This window comes from Indicator indicator, chromosome 1 (genome assembly GCF_027791375.1).
Source record: "Indicator indicator isolate 239-I01 chromosome 1, UM_Iind_1.1, whole genome shotgun sequence".
NCBI classification, from domain to species: domain Eukaryota; kingdom Metazoa; phylum Chordata; class Aves; order Piciformes; family Indicatoridae; genus Indicator; species Indicator indicator.
Genome location: NC_072010.1, coordinates 7,781,038 through 7,795,710, shown reverse-complemented (window position 1 = coordinate 7,795,710; position 14,673 = coordinate 7,781,038). Strand labels below are relative to the sequence as shown.

General features: G+C 39.3%; 1 protein-coding gene across 7 annotated transcripts in view; it reads right to left on the bottom strand.

Annotated features, from left to right (window-relative positions):
- Positions 1-871: 871 nt before the first annotated feature.
- Positions 872-14,673, bottom strand: part of DLG2 (discs large MAGUK scaffold protein 2) — a 701,362-nt gene continuing 687,560 nt past the window's right edge. For all 7 annotated transcript variants that reach the window (XM_054382907.1, XM_054382932.1, XM_054382887.1 and 4 more), the window contains 6 exons: positions 10,632-10,682; positions 9,737-9,838; positions 8,602-8,774; positions 7,823-7,932; positions 1,988-2,079; positions 872-978 (listed from right to left, as the gene is read on the bottom strand). In XM_054382907.1, coding sequence (XP_054238882.1) covers positions 872-978; positions 1,988-2,079; positions 7,823-7,932; positions 8,602-8,774; positions 9,737-9,838; positions 10,632-10,682 — 635 coding nt within the window. The remainder of the gene's footprint in view (positions 979-1,987; positions 2,080-7,822; positions 7,933-8,601; positions 8,775-9,736; positions 9,839-10,631; positions 10,683-14,673) is intronic.

Here is a 14,673-nt window from a genome sequence, read left to right as displayed (position 1 = left end):
GTGAATCCTCACATGTGTGTGATGTGAAATGCTTCCATCCATCCTCTCCCACCCTGCAACTCCATTAAAATAAACTATACTGGTATTAGCTCCTGACACAATAGTGTTTCCAAAGGGGAGAAAAAGAAATGCTTGACTTGGTTTCAGAAATTAAAAGATGTGCATAGTTACCAAAGTTGAGGTGTACCAACTACAAATGTGCAACGACAAGCTTAGGATCGGACCCACCTCCCAGCCAAGTCACAGAGCATCCGACCAGTGACTTCAGTAGGAAGTGGACCAAGTACTCTGAGCTTGATTTTGCAAGGTGCATGTGGCCCTGATCTAGCAAAATGCTTAAGCCCGTGCTTAGCTTTGAGCGCATGAATAGTCCTACTGGATCTGATGGGACCGAACAGCATAGAGTAGGGTCACAAGTGACTCCAAGTCAACGGGCTACTTGTGTAGGAACTGGGGTCAAGTGCTGAGCGCCTTGCAGGATCAAGCCCTATATGAGATTCAAGAGCTGGGAACTTCTCTTTAAAGCAATCAACACACTGAGCTCAGCCATTGAAATCGATCAAAATGTCCACATGGGCACAGGAGGTGGCTAGCTCCCCTTGGCAGAGAGTCTCCATGTCAAAAGTTTATACCTACAACTTGTGCTCTGAGCACACAACAGATTTGCTTTATATGGTAGAAGTCTTTTTGTTCCTACCCTTTGACCCATCAGTGTCCTTCATGGCTTCAAACACTTTGTGTTGTACATTCATCAAAATTCACATTGACTGCAAAGAACATAAATGCAACAAAAACAGGAAAGCCTCCAAATAGTATATTATAGTTTTCTTCTAAATATTCTTCCGTTGTAATCAGAGGTGCAGTGGCTAATTTATAATTTTTCCTTTGAAGGAATCCAGATGAAAGGCCCAGATTGTTCTTCAATTACAAGTTTGCATTGATTATATATATCTTCTAAGCTATCTCCTTGGACAATAGCTGCAGTAAGAAAACATATCAATACTTCTTTTAGTCAATATATCCTACAGCATCCAGTGTCAGCAGATTTTCATTGTACTCATAGATAAAGGAATACTAGAACATTGTGATGTTGATGGAAAAGTCATGCACCCTGTGCATGGCAACCAAGTTCAAACCCATGGCACCTTCCCATGATAGAGACCCATCCCACTAAGCTGGGTTAGTTTAGAGAACTAGCAGTTCTGTCCTAGGGGAGGGCAGCATGGTAGATTCACACTGCTGCAACTCAAGCTTTAAATTTAATTTACTTGAGCAGTGAGTAGCAGCAGATTTACAACCTATTCTTTCCCTGACCTAGTTATAACAAACTTAGTCTTGGCTGCAAAAGTTAACTAGATCAGGCTCAAACTGACAGAAGATAAAGCAACTGCAACAACAAAGCAGAATAGCAGAGGGTCTATACCCTTAAATTCCTTGTCCCTGCAGCAGAACTCCAGAACTGCAGTTCAGATTATGTGCACTGTCAGCACATGGAGGGACAAGGGGAACTTCTGAGTGTTATCTACAAATACAAGTCTTCTGAATAGGGAACAGCCTCAACCTGCCTGCAGAAAATGCTGGGGCTCAGAGCAGGTCTTAAATCTCACTCTTTTCCAGGTAAGGAGGAAGATGTCTTTCTCTTTTCCCTCTGTGATCCATAGCTTGAACTTTTGCCTTAAGCTAGCGAGGAAATCTTTGGTCTGTACAAATGCAACGATGCAACATTTTTGCTGACTTCATCAAAAGCGTTTTGGGGCCAGGAAAAGAATCAAATTAATGCAAACTTACTCCCTCAGAGCATCAAACTTCTGAGGAGCTGAATGCTTCAACTGCCCTTGAGTATTAAGGCAAACCTTAGTCCCAAGCTAGGAGCCCTTACTGAGGGCACAGTACACTGGATGCACATTCTAGGCTAGAAACAGAGCTGATCTAGTTGTTTTGGAATAAGAAGCTATACCTTGGTAAAAAATGTTTTTTAATAACATACCTGTAAAATATTCTCCGAATTCTTGTTCTAGTTTAATTGCTCGATCATAGGTTTTCTTTGCTTGCTCCTCTGTGAGACGTTTATTCATTTCCCTAGAAACACAGAGGAAGTCATCAAGAAGTTTAGATTCTTACTAGAAGAGTTTTCTACAAGATATGTTCACCTGAGACACAGATGGACTGAAAATGGTACCAGAATCAGGCTAGTCCCTAAATCCATGGGCAGTTTCAGGATTTTCAGTTTAAATTGATTCTTCTATAATATAAACATAGGTTTCCAGAATTTCCCCCAGCTATTTCTCTGTGAAACTTTTTATTTCGGGTTCACCACTCTACATTGCCAAATGAAATATGAAGTGTAAATCTGGTAAATGCTTACTGAGACAGATTTGTGGTATCAGGAGCCCACAGAAAGGTCTCAAAGTCTGGGCACTCAGAGCACTCTTGCTTCCAGATCTGAAACTCCTTCAGGAACTTCCCTATCTCCCAGGCCCACAGCTGGCTGAATGAGATTATTCAAACTGCTGAAATGGAAGTTGTGTTTTCCTTGAGGCTGGGGTGATGGAAATGAAAAGATGATTGAAGGCAGGATTCAGCACAGCGATGCTCCTGACCCTGTAGGAGGAATCCCTGAATGATTCTAATCCCTGCAGGGATGTCCCCAGAGGAACCCAGCATGTCTTCCAGTGACATTTGTTCAGGTGCAGGTAAGAATTTCAGATAACCATGAGGAATCAAACTGTTTTTCCAGCAGGAATAGTTAAGATGAGTTTTTAAATCTGTATTCTCTGTTCCAGTGCTTTCTGATTAACTATAGAGATGCCCAGTCAAGTGTGTCTCGTAGATTAAAAAATATACAGGGTACCCATAATGTAAAAACATAGTGTCAGTAACATCCTGTTATTGCCAATGTTTTATTATTTGGAGGAGCATTTCTGTTTTGACTGAGGCATTATTTAATAACATGATGAAATGAATTGTCTTGCCCAGGCATGCTCAGCTTTTAATACCACTGTATACTTTCAAGGAATCGAGTTCATACTCATTCAGTGCCTTACATATACATGCCTACAGATATACAAATCAATTAGCAATAATAAATAGAGTTTGTTCTAGCAAGGATTCATCTTTCTTAAAGCATAATGGAAATGTTCTGAGGTGACTAGGAAAGTAAGGGAAGGGAGCATCTTGTGTTCTACACACATCTGATTTTATGCCTTGCACTAAATCATACAACTGTGTGGTAATGGACTGTGTGCAGTATGACATGGGTGGTGCATATGGGAAACTATGTGCATGATGGTGCATAAAAAATGATCTGTGGTGTACATGATAGTATATGAAGTTGCTACAGCTAACTCCTACATGGCTTCTGAAAAACATCCTGTAAAATGTTCAGGATGCAACAGTATTTCTAGAAATGACTTAAAACAAGCTATCTATCTATCTATCTATCTATCTATCTATCTATCTATCTATCTATCTATCTATCTGTCTATCTATCTATCTATCTAACTATCTATCTAACTAACCAACCACATAGGTGGGAACACTCCTTAGACTTCTCTGGAAGTACCAATGCAATGCAGAAAGCAGGTTTATAAAGATAAGAAAGATTTCTTGAAAAATTTATGACAGTTATTTGTGATTATATAAATAGGTTTCATATATGCCAGTCTGTGTCATGCTGGGTCATACATTAAATTTATACTACTACTAATTCTCTTTATTGGAAGGATTGTATCTAACTGAGATCAGGCAGGCTTCTCATCAGCTGTACCTACTTGAACATGTCTTTAGGAGACTGAACCAAAACTCTGTCTACAAGTGGTACATAACCATTACAAAGTCTTATGCAAACTCAACATTTAAACTCATCTTAAAGATACTCTGGCAATATTTTAGTGCCAACACTATCCTCCTCCTTCCAGATCTATTTCTGGTAAATTTCTGAGGAGTCATCTTCAAAATCCTTGAATATCAGAGGAGAAAATACAGCTGAAAATATAAACAAGCATTTAAAATAATAAATGCTTTAACATAAGCAGAAATTTGCCCAGGGTGTAAAACTCTGCTAGTTATAGTCATGCCTCATGCCTTCAGGAGAGGATAGAGAATGGGTAGGACTATGATGTCCATTCTTCATGATGAATTAAAAGATCTGTCAATCAACAGTCCCTTCTACTTTTTTTCTTTTGTTTTGTTTTTCTTTCTTTCTTAGCCAGGGACCTGCACAGCTGGTAAATGCAAAATGCTTGCAAAAAGCTGTTCCTTCAGGCCTGTTTTTCTCCTCTCCCAGTGCAGTCTCTTCATTACATCCAGCTCTTATCCCCATGATCCCACCATGTCGTTTTTAGAGATAGACCAGTTGAGAGGTACCAACAGAGATATCAACAGGGACCCCTCTGGCATTAAACCTCTGAGGTGGAGTCATGTAGAGATGGGAAAGGAAGGAAGGGGGAGAAGTTTGTTTACAGCAATTTGATTGCTAGGTCTGAATTAATTGAAGAAAGCAGACTCAGGAGATATCCAGCTCAGGTCATGTGTGCTGGTTACTTTTACATCCAATAGCTCTTTATGGTCTTGCACTGCTGTGGTCATTAGTTTTTATTTCCAGAGAACCGGCCATAACCAAGTTTCAAGTGGAGATAAAAGCTTAGTTTATGCTCCCTTCTCTCTTCTTACCTTCACTGCCAGATGGGTGCAAAGGAACATATGCATAAATGAGAATTACAATCTACAAATGTAAGTGCTAATTTTACCACAAGTTAAAGCTTTCGACTTTATTTCTCTACATCTTCTGATTAATAGTTTTTATCTTTCATGGTTTTACCTTGCTATTACACTAACTTTTAACTAATCAATATGAACAGAAGTAATAGTTATGGAGGGTAAACCTATAATTTGTGTGGTAGTAGTTACATACATAAAAAAGACTAAGTGAATACAGTTATGCTGTCATTAAAATGTCCTTAATCTGTTCCCATAAAGCACTGCTTTACTATGTTAAACTTCTCCATGTTAAAATAATAGTATCTACTGGAAAGGGATTATATTTGTTCATCTATGCACCCCCTACAACTCACTGCAGCTTACATCAGAGTATTTATTTCTTTAGCCTGAGTGATTTAACTTTATCACTAAATAAAATGATTTTCACAAGCAAGGGGCTCAGAATTATGTCAGACATTCTCAGGACTATTTTAAAAAAAAGAATAATACTGTTTGTATTAAAATAGTTCTCATTTCTGTTAGAAACTAATTTTAGGTGCTCTTTGATGAGATAAATACACATTAGATAGATTAACTAGATAAAAAGATTACTCGTGGAGAGCATGCTACAGGGGATAAACTACTTTAGAATGCCTGAATTAATTAAATATTTCTCTCTCTCTCCTTCTTTTATTTTTTCCTTTTCTTTCCCCCCACCCCAGGACTTCTATCATGTTTATGTAATTTATTTATAAAACCTATTACTGCAAAAAGTCCCAAATTAGTACTGATATATAAGGAGTTTTGCTGTCCCATGAAAATTTATATTTCTAATTAAGGATGTCTTCCACAGAGTATTTGCAGTACAAAGAAGTCAAAGTCATATAATGTATTTTATTTTGATTCCCATTAAGGGAAATTCTTCTAACTCTGCATGTTCTGCCCTAAATGAAATATTAGCATGGATTTGGTTTAAGAACAGGATGATTGTCACAACATTTTGCATCTTCAGTCAGGTCTTTTCATTTTTCAGTTTTTTTCAGGAATTTGCTGTTCTTACATCAAATCAATGTAACCTTCATATTGTCACATTTCTGGTTCTGCCTAATGTATTTTTCAGAGTGAGAGCCACTTTTATTTATTTATTTATTTATTTATTTAGTCAGTCAGTTAGTTAGTTAGTTAGTTAGTTATATCACTCCAGGTGCCATGTCAGCATTAAACAAATAATGGAAATATTTTATTGATGGGAAAAGAGTAGGTTAAATGTATCTTAAAACAATCGGCGTGCAATGTAGACTATCAGACCACCCTTCCCCTTCTGTACAGCAAGATAATGAAGATACATCTGAATTGTAGGGCTGGAAGAAATGCCATGAATTCATCCAGCCCATGATGGTGTTGGTCAGGGTGGGGCTGTGCAAGTACCACATGCTGAGCATCAGTCCACAGACAGGCAACAATCTCATCACCAAAAGAGCAGACCCAGAGAGAGTGCGCATTAGGTCATGGGACGGGGCATCAGCAGTCTCCAGCTGTGACTCAGTGTTTATGGGCATGCTATTACCATAACCAGACATGTTTGTCACAGGAGGGAGGATACCTATGCTTTAGCTATGTAACAGATACCTATGGCATCACCTGCTGTTTGCAGAGCCTTTGGTGAGAGGAAGGCACAGAATTTAAAGTGTTGTCACTATCACAGCAAGGTAAGCTGGTAAATTCTTGCATTACCATGGGTGTATGTGGAAAACAATTGATCACAACTTATTTTAGCCTTAGCTCTAACCAATATGAAGATCATTTCCATATTTCCTCCTTGGCCTTGTCTCCTTGTCATTAGGTGACCTCCATTCCTCCTTCTCTTTCAGGGTGGAACCCAGAACCAGATCACCATTCCAGCTGAGGCCTCATCCATACCCAGTTAACAAAAATTAACTGTCTATTGTGTCCTTACACAACACTGATGTTAATACAGCCCATGGCTGCAGTTTTCTTTTCTGTAACTGCATCATCCATCCATTCATACTCCTGTGTGACCCATGCCAACCACCATGCAGTGCTATAGCTTAATTATTCTCTGCTTGTACTTATGCATTTAATTTTCTCTATCTGTGCTGAATTTCATCTTACTGATTTTACATTGAGATTTAATCTTATCCTCCAAAGTGCTTGCCACCTCACTCACCAACTTTACAAAAGTACTGCCTGTTTCATCATTCCAGTAATTCATGAACAAGTGGTCCCAAATAGTGACACAGATCAGGAAACACAGGATTGCTGTTACCCACCCACTTGAAGAGTGCCCTTTTCAATGACTGAATACATTGTGCATGTGCTCTCTAGATTCCCTGTATTTCCCTAATCATAAATATTATATTTCTCTAAGCTGCTACTGACAGTGTCCCATAGAGCCAGAATAAAAATCAAGATGAAACACAAATATTGAGATCCATCTCATGGAAGAAGGAAATCAGATTGATTTGATTTACCCTTGATGCACATACACTGGCTACTTCTAACAACTTTTTTTATCCACTCAGTCAGTTGCTTAACTGTTCCCCAGATTCCAGGGTTCTCCTCAGTTTTGAAATTACATTGCCTGGTGATGGCATGAAGTTGTTGCCTGCTTTTTCCTTCTTTTAAGTGTTATGTTTGCTCCTCTCCAGTCCCATGGGTCCTTTCCTATCCCCTTACAGACTTTCCAGTATATGAAGGGCTGATGAAGAGGCACACACCACAAGTCTGACACGTTTATCTTCTGGTTCACCCTGTGACCAGGCTCTACACCCACAAAGCACCCAAGGCTGGATAGGACAAGCCATTCTGCATGGGCTCTTGGTGAACTTGCTGCATGGGTTGGAACCAGTACACCAAGCACTGGCAGCAAGTCTTTCGTGGTCCAGCACATGAGGCCATATGTCTCACTCTGAGAGGTCCAAAGGCAGCATTGCCTTACTTCTGGAGATGCTGGGATACAGTGGATGGCAGAAAAGGAAAGCAAATCTCCACTGTTCTCCCTTCTTACTGGTTTTAGAGGACAGGCAAAATCTAGGCTCAAGGTTTGTGCTGTTTCACTTGAGACTGTACTCAGAATAAAGTGCTTGAAGGAGTTTGTACTTACATCAGAGGTTCCCATGATTTAGGCTTAATGAAGATAGCGATGGGATAGAGTTGTGCAACCTGTAGTCGTTTGATGGCATTTCCTGACACATCAAGTATACAGTGCTTGCCCTGTTGGACACAGAGGAAGATGTGTTTATTTTGCAGAGTTTGCTACAGATCAACCAAAAGATGGGAAGCAATTCTGTGATGCAGTTTCCTGGCACATCAGGGAAGTGGGATCCCAGGACTCTGCCCTCTTTATTTCAGTGCTAATAAAAAAATCTTCTGGATACATGTGAACAAAGTTGGCTTTTATTTTTGCCGGAATGAACTTTGTGGGGAAGGATTTTCTTCAAAGATGAGGAAAATCACTTCCTAAAAATAGTAGGTTGTCTATGTTCTTACTGGTTGATTCAGTTCTTGTTTGTGTCAAAGACTCCCTGTATCACCTTAGGCAAGTCATTTAATCTCTCTGTGCTTTGTTCTTTCACCTCTGTGAAAGTGAGGTAAGTTCATTTTCCTGTCTTACAGAGGGAAAAGGGAAGGCTGTCTTGGGGCATACTTGATATGATGTGTCACATCCCTGGATCCATGGCACTACATCCCGGTAGAGGAGGTGCCAAGGATGGTGTCATTCAAAGTCAGAGACTCCACTTATGGAGCCATTATAAAGCCTACAAATATTAGGATGCCATTCTGCAGGTATTTTATAGTTTTGGCAGATGAAGAATGTCTGAGATTCAATGCACAAACAAAACAAATCATGTTGCATGGTCAATAAAACTAGTGCCAACCTACCCTTTCTGCCACAAATCTCACAGACTGGACACTAGTTCCATATAAATTATCATTGTACTGCCCAGCTTCTATAAATTTGTGCTCTTGGATATCTTTTTCCATTTGTTCTCTTGAAATGACAAAATGATAATCTCTCCCGTCCACTTCATAGTCACGCTTTGGCCGTGTGGTATCTGCATAACACAAAAGATGGAAGATCAAGAAGTCTGTGAAAACATTTCATTCAAAAAGTACTGCAGTTAAGGTTTGCTATTTGGAAAGTGCTGGGTCTGCCTGTAAGTGCAGGTACTCCACACCTGGGAGCAAATCTTTGCCTACCACATACATTTTTTTCAGTGCAGTTATGACAATAAAGATGTCTTTTTAAAGTAACACCTTCTGATGTTTACCTCCAATCCACACTTACAGGCTAACGTAAAATTAGGATTTACAGGAGTTTCACGTTTTTTCAGCAGGACTGTACACAAACCCCCAATTCAAAATGCTTTCCAGATTGTACATCTAATCCTATTACAGTGAAAAAAAATTAACGAGAATTTCATCAATTTAATTTAGCCTTAATTATAAGGCTGATTCTGATCTCATATCTAGAAATTTTAAGCTGGTGCACTGCAGAGACAACAGTTTATAATGAAGACTTTAATCAGGGTCTGAAATGAACAGCAAACTCTAATGATCCAAGAAACAAACACTCTACTTAATTCAGGGTCCAATATTGGTTTCAGATTAGGCAGTCTAAATCTCACACAAATCACAGATCAATGAGTCTGTATTTTCATTGATGGATGCTGTGCAATTGAGTTGAAACAATCCTACATTTTACTAGTACTTCAAACTTTTATCTTTTTTTAAGTAACCATGGATTAATTGATGAGTAAATTGAGCTAGTGGCTAGAGAGCTCCTTTAAAAAAATGCCACAGCTTTTGAGACAACTTTTTTCTAGAAATTCTTTCCAGACCTTCACAATGATTTTTGCTTGTGTTTGTTGCTTTCCCCTTTTTTAATCTGTCCAATGAAAAAAATGGATTTTGAGATCTCAGCTATGTATAGTTCATGAATGCTGCATTCACTCAATGTGTGGTGCCAAAGGACACATCTCACTCAGCTGCACAACAAGGAGTAGAACATACTCACGTGGTACACATGACCCAAACTTATCAGGGAATTCAGATATCAAATCATCATTGATCCGATCTTTCATGGGACCCAGAATAATAACCGGCCTGGTGTAATTAACTGAACAACAAAAAGAAAGGTATCAGTTGATGATCTTACTGGCAATAACAGCAAATCTTCCCACAGATACACTAACCAGAGTTGTTGCTTTTATGCATGTTGCTTTTATGTATGAAGTGAACACTTGGGAGCATATTTTATTGACAAATAATTTGTTTATTGATGTGGATAAGGAGGAAGGAATGAGCACCACTCACTTGGCAGAGCTCTGTGATGGTGCCTGCACACATAAGTCAGACAACTATGTGGAAGGGTTTATATTTGCTACTGCTCAACAGGGTCACTCCTGAATGCTTGTAGATGGACATGAGGCATGGAAAGAACATTGTAGTATATCTTTACTCAGTTATATGATTGCATCCCCCATTAAATCAGGTGGGTGCAGTGATATTTTCAGTTATTTTCCTGTGAGTTCATTTACCTTGGTTAGAGGCACATATCACTTGAGAAGGAGAATAATAAAGGCTTCCCATGTAACAACTTTGCAGTAAATAAAAAAAAAAATCAATATTTTGTAGACTGATCAGCTTATTTATTAGTAAAGAGCATGAGAGCATACTAGGGATAGTCCTGAGAATGTTAGGAATTCGGGACTAGTAAGGAAGACCCTTACTTTTTTTTTTTTTTTTTTTGGTATGTGATTAAGTAGCCAAAGGAAAAAAAAAAGGAAAAAAATGGAGCTGGAGCTGCAGGGAATCTGAGGCTGGTACAGCAAGGCTTACTGCTCTGCTGGCCCCCAAAATGAGAAATGAAAAATTTAAGGAACAGTGACAGAAAAGCAGATGATACTTACTTTCCTGTCTGCTGACAGGTTCATAAGAAAAGATGCAGTCTTCTTGGCCTCCTGATGAGAGAAGAAAAAAAAGAGATTGAAGGTGACAAGCCACATGTCAGGTGCTAAACCTTGATAAGATGCTTCACATAGAGACAGATTGGGTTCAACACTCCTCTCTGGTAATCCTCTCACCTGAACCATTCCAAAGTCCTTCATAACTTTAAAGTGTGGAGACCCCTTTTTTGCCTTCCCTTCCCTCCTCTGCCACAATTCTCTTTGCTGAAATCAAGTTTTCCCAATGATGGACAATAAGGCTTCATTTATTGATTTGATAGCAAGTCTGTTTACAAGGATAGAAATTTAAGATGCAATTCTTTGCTTGTCTGATTGTTAAGACTCTAACATGCTGATGCAGAGCAAATCCAGAGGTTACCTAAGGTGAACACATTTTATCCTCAGAATATCTACTTTTATTTTTTGAAGGCATCCTTCTCTACATAACCTCCATAGCCTAGTTTATTCACAGCCTGCCACCTCACGTTGTACTATTTTCTGACCCTTATCCTTTCCTTGAACACAAGACTCACAGCATCATATTTTACACCCTTATCTTCCCTCCACTCCTGTTAGGACAGTGCTGTTTTCACATGGTGACATTTAAAAACAGAGAAATTTGCCATGAGAAACAAGTGGCATTATATGGACCATGACTTGGGTGCAGATGTACAGCCCCAATACATCACTGTTCTCTCTTCTATGATAGTGCAAGAGGAGAGAGGGGAGGATTCTTCAACCTACTTCATGAATAATTCCCAGACATTTCTTTTTTCTAGGTCACTGTCACATACTTGGTACCACATAAGGGCTCTCTCAGGGTATAAATATGACTTAGGCTTAGTAAAGTTTAAAGAGGTGATTTTATTTTTACTCAGGTCAGGGCTCATCTCAGAAGATCCACAGATGGGATTTTGCTACCAATTTAGATACTACAGAAGAAAGAGAGTCAGAAGGGGTACCAAGGCTTTAAAAAATAGACAAGATTGCCTTCACTTCATCTGCATACATGCACATGAGTCTGTTACATTAGTCTGGTGGGCTCCTGCCAAACCCAAGTGTGCAGGGGACTCCAGATGGATGCTACAGGTATGATTTAGGGGGGGGGGGGCACACCTCACCCTGAAGTAGTCTGATTTCTTAGTCACTTATGAGGCTCCATGAACTACATCTGTACTAGATTCAATGCCTGGCTCACATCTACAAAACCTTTTGTGGCTCTATCTTAAGCTGACTCCCACCTCATGAATCTAATATGTTGCTAGATATTTTTTGTGATGTATAATCTAGACAGCAGTAAGAAATGTATAAGAATCTTTTCAAGTGAAAATAATTTCGTTATTTATGACAATGACAGAAAAAGCCAATACAAAAAATGTGTAGATGTGTTAGGAGAGAGGGAGAACAGACAGGGCCAACTCCAGCCTAGCAATGATGCTAAAGCAGTGAAGGAGAAGACGTAATTTTTAATGAAAGGAAGCAATTAGACAGCTTTTGAGGACAAGGCAACATAGCATATGAGGAGTATTGATGATGGGTTTTCTCCTCTATTTGTAATCAGTTGTTTAGCTTTGGCTGCTTGCAAAGTTAAAAACCTAGAAGAATTGTTACACTACATTTCATGCACCAGATGGATTATTTTCTCTTCAGTTTCTCTGGGACCTTTGAGGGTGGTAGAGAACTCAGCGTGTTCCATTTCCCTGGAGATGAAATGATTCAATGCCTGTCATGCGTCCCCCCAGAGCCAAGGCTAAACTTTCCAACGGCGTAAGAAAGTCAGTCTTGGAGTGGGTGACAAAGCCATCATGCACCAAGCATGTGGAGGAGAGCCTGTTTGTATGAGTACAATCTTTAACTTGGAAATACTTGTTTCTGTATCACACAGAAAGGAATTAATTTCAGCTAATTTCAGAAATCTGTATTGTGAGTGCTCATGTCTGAGCTAGTCCCTAGGAACCCTTTAGAGTGGGTGCTATCGAATAGGCAAGTGCTTATTCTGAGATATGAGTCATCTGACCTATTTTAGATGTCTACACTAGAATGAGAGAAAAAGTCAGAAGGGTGTGTTTGTCTCCGTTGTCCCATAAGGGCATTTAACCAACCAGGTCAGATGCAGAATGGCATGGAAGCTACAATGACAAGCAAATGGAGGAAAATAACCAGGACCCCCAATGCTATTTAAAAATTTCTCTGTAGGCTAATATTTGGCTTTGGCACAGAATTGTAACCAACAGAATAAGCCAGCACAGGTTTTACCCTCTGTTTTGCCCAGTCTCTGACAGACTTGCCCACATGCTAAAGCTGTTGTTACATCCATGCTATCAGTAGGATATGGGCTAGGGAGACACACATGCCTGTCATTTCACAAAAATCTTGTGAAACTGTGACCAGACTGAAGGCACAGGAAAAGCTCCGACCCACTCAAATTTCGCTGAAGCTTAAGCCATTAGAAAGAGTTGCAGAAAATAAGGAAACTTTGAGGCTGACTGTGATAGACAGAGACTTAAAAATTGACATCTTCCTGAGTGAAGGCTCTTCAAGTGCTGAACTTCAGACTCAACATGGAGGGCAAGCATGGGGGAAACTTGAACTATTTCCACTACTTTATTTTGTGGAAAAAGGACTCAAGAAGTTCAAGTTTCTATATGAATAAAATCCTTCAAAGTAGTGTCCAGACAAAACCCTGTAAGTCCTGAGAGACTAATATGCATGTTAGCAGGACCAGATGGTATTCTTTAATGATCTCTGCTCAGTCACTACAGTACAGTTTTGAAGCAGTCCATACAGTATTAAGTATAATGAAGAGCTCTACAGTCAATCAATAATCGGATTGCTATAACCTTGTGATGGCTTTGAGTTGTGAGACACAGTGTGAAATTCAGCAGGACACAGGCTTTTATTTATCATTTGACTAAGCCTCATTTACCACCCACATTAACAGCTTAATTTCACGGGTTACCTATACTGACCTGCAAAACCTTTGTGAAATGCAATGGCCAAAACGAAAAGAGAAAAACAACGAAAAAAAGAAAAAGCCCTTTCTGTAGGATTTCAGTATGATCCTTTGCTCTTCAGTAAAATCCATCAAGCCAAAAGGAGAAGAAAACAAGGAAAATAAGGAGAAAGAAGAAACAAACAAGGAAGTTTTCCTAAATGTAATAGTGATGAGTAAAATTATTGGGGAAGGGGGTGGAAGGGTGGGGGAATAGGGCTTTCACTTTCCCATTATTGCTATGGCTCTGCTTGCCTTTGTTTTTAGTTTGTCTGTTGATGATTTCTCTTGTTTGGGAAGACAAGAATAACTTGAAGTTTGTTATGACTCATAGCCTCTATGAACTGGGCCCTGAGTGGTTGTCCACAGCTGGATGAGATTCATAAGGACTACTAATTTCATCTCTTTAAAGGACTTTATAGTCCTTCAGAGTGGTAGCCCTAAAATGAATTTAAGGCGCTGCCTCTGTTTTCTCTTTCTGAACAGATGGCAGAAAGTCTCTGAAAGAGTCAAAATCACTGTCAGGTAGATATAAAGCATTTTTCATGTTATCCATAAAAAGGATTGTTTTGCCAGGGCATCCAGAGCTTCTACACTGCTGGTATAGCTGCACTTAGACTGTGAATAATGGGGCAGGAGAGGTGCTGTGAGCTGCTGGGGTGCAGCCACCATGTAACCAAAACCCCACACTCGTTGAGCACGTTAGGCAGTGGGAATCCATGGATTTTGGCTATGAATGCAAAAATCTGTAAAGGGATATAAGGCAGTGAAAAACCCCCACAAAACTAGTACTCATGAAGACAGGTAAAATTTTTTAGTGATTTTAGAAAAATCAAGGGGAATTTTTGGGTTCATTAAAATTTCTGAACTAACGATGATGGTTAGCATCAATACAGGTATGAAATACATGTAGATGAGCCAAGTTAATTTTATTATTGAGCTCTTGCCTGAATTTTGTTGCTTACATGGATCTAAAATCAAAGCAGACTTTGTTTTTCTGTCACCATCCGTTTA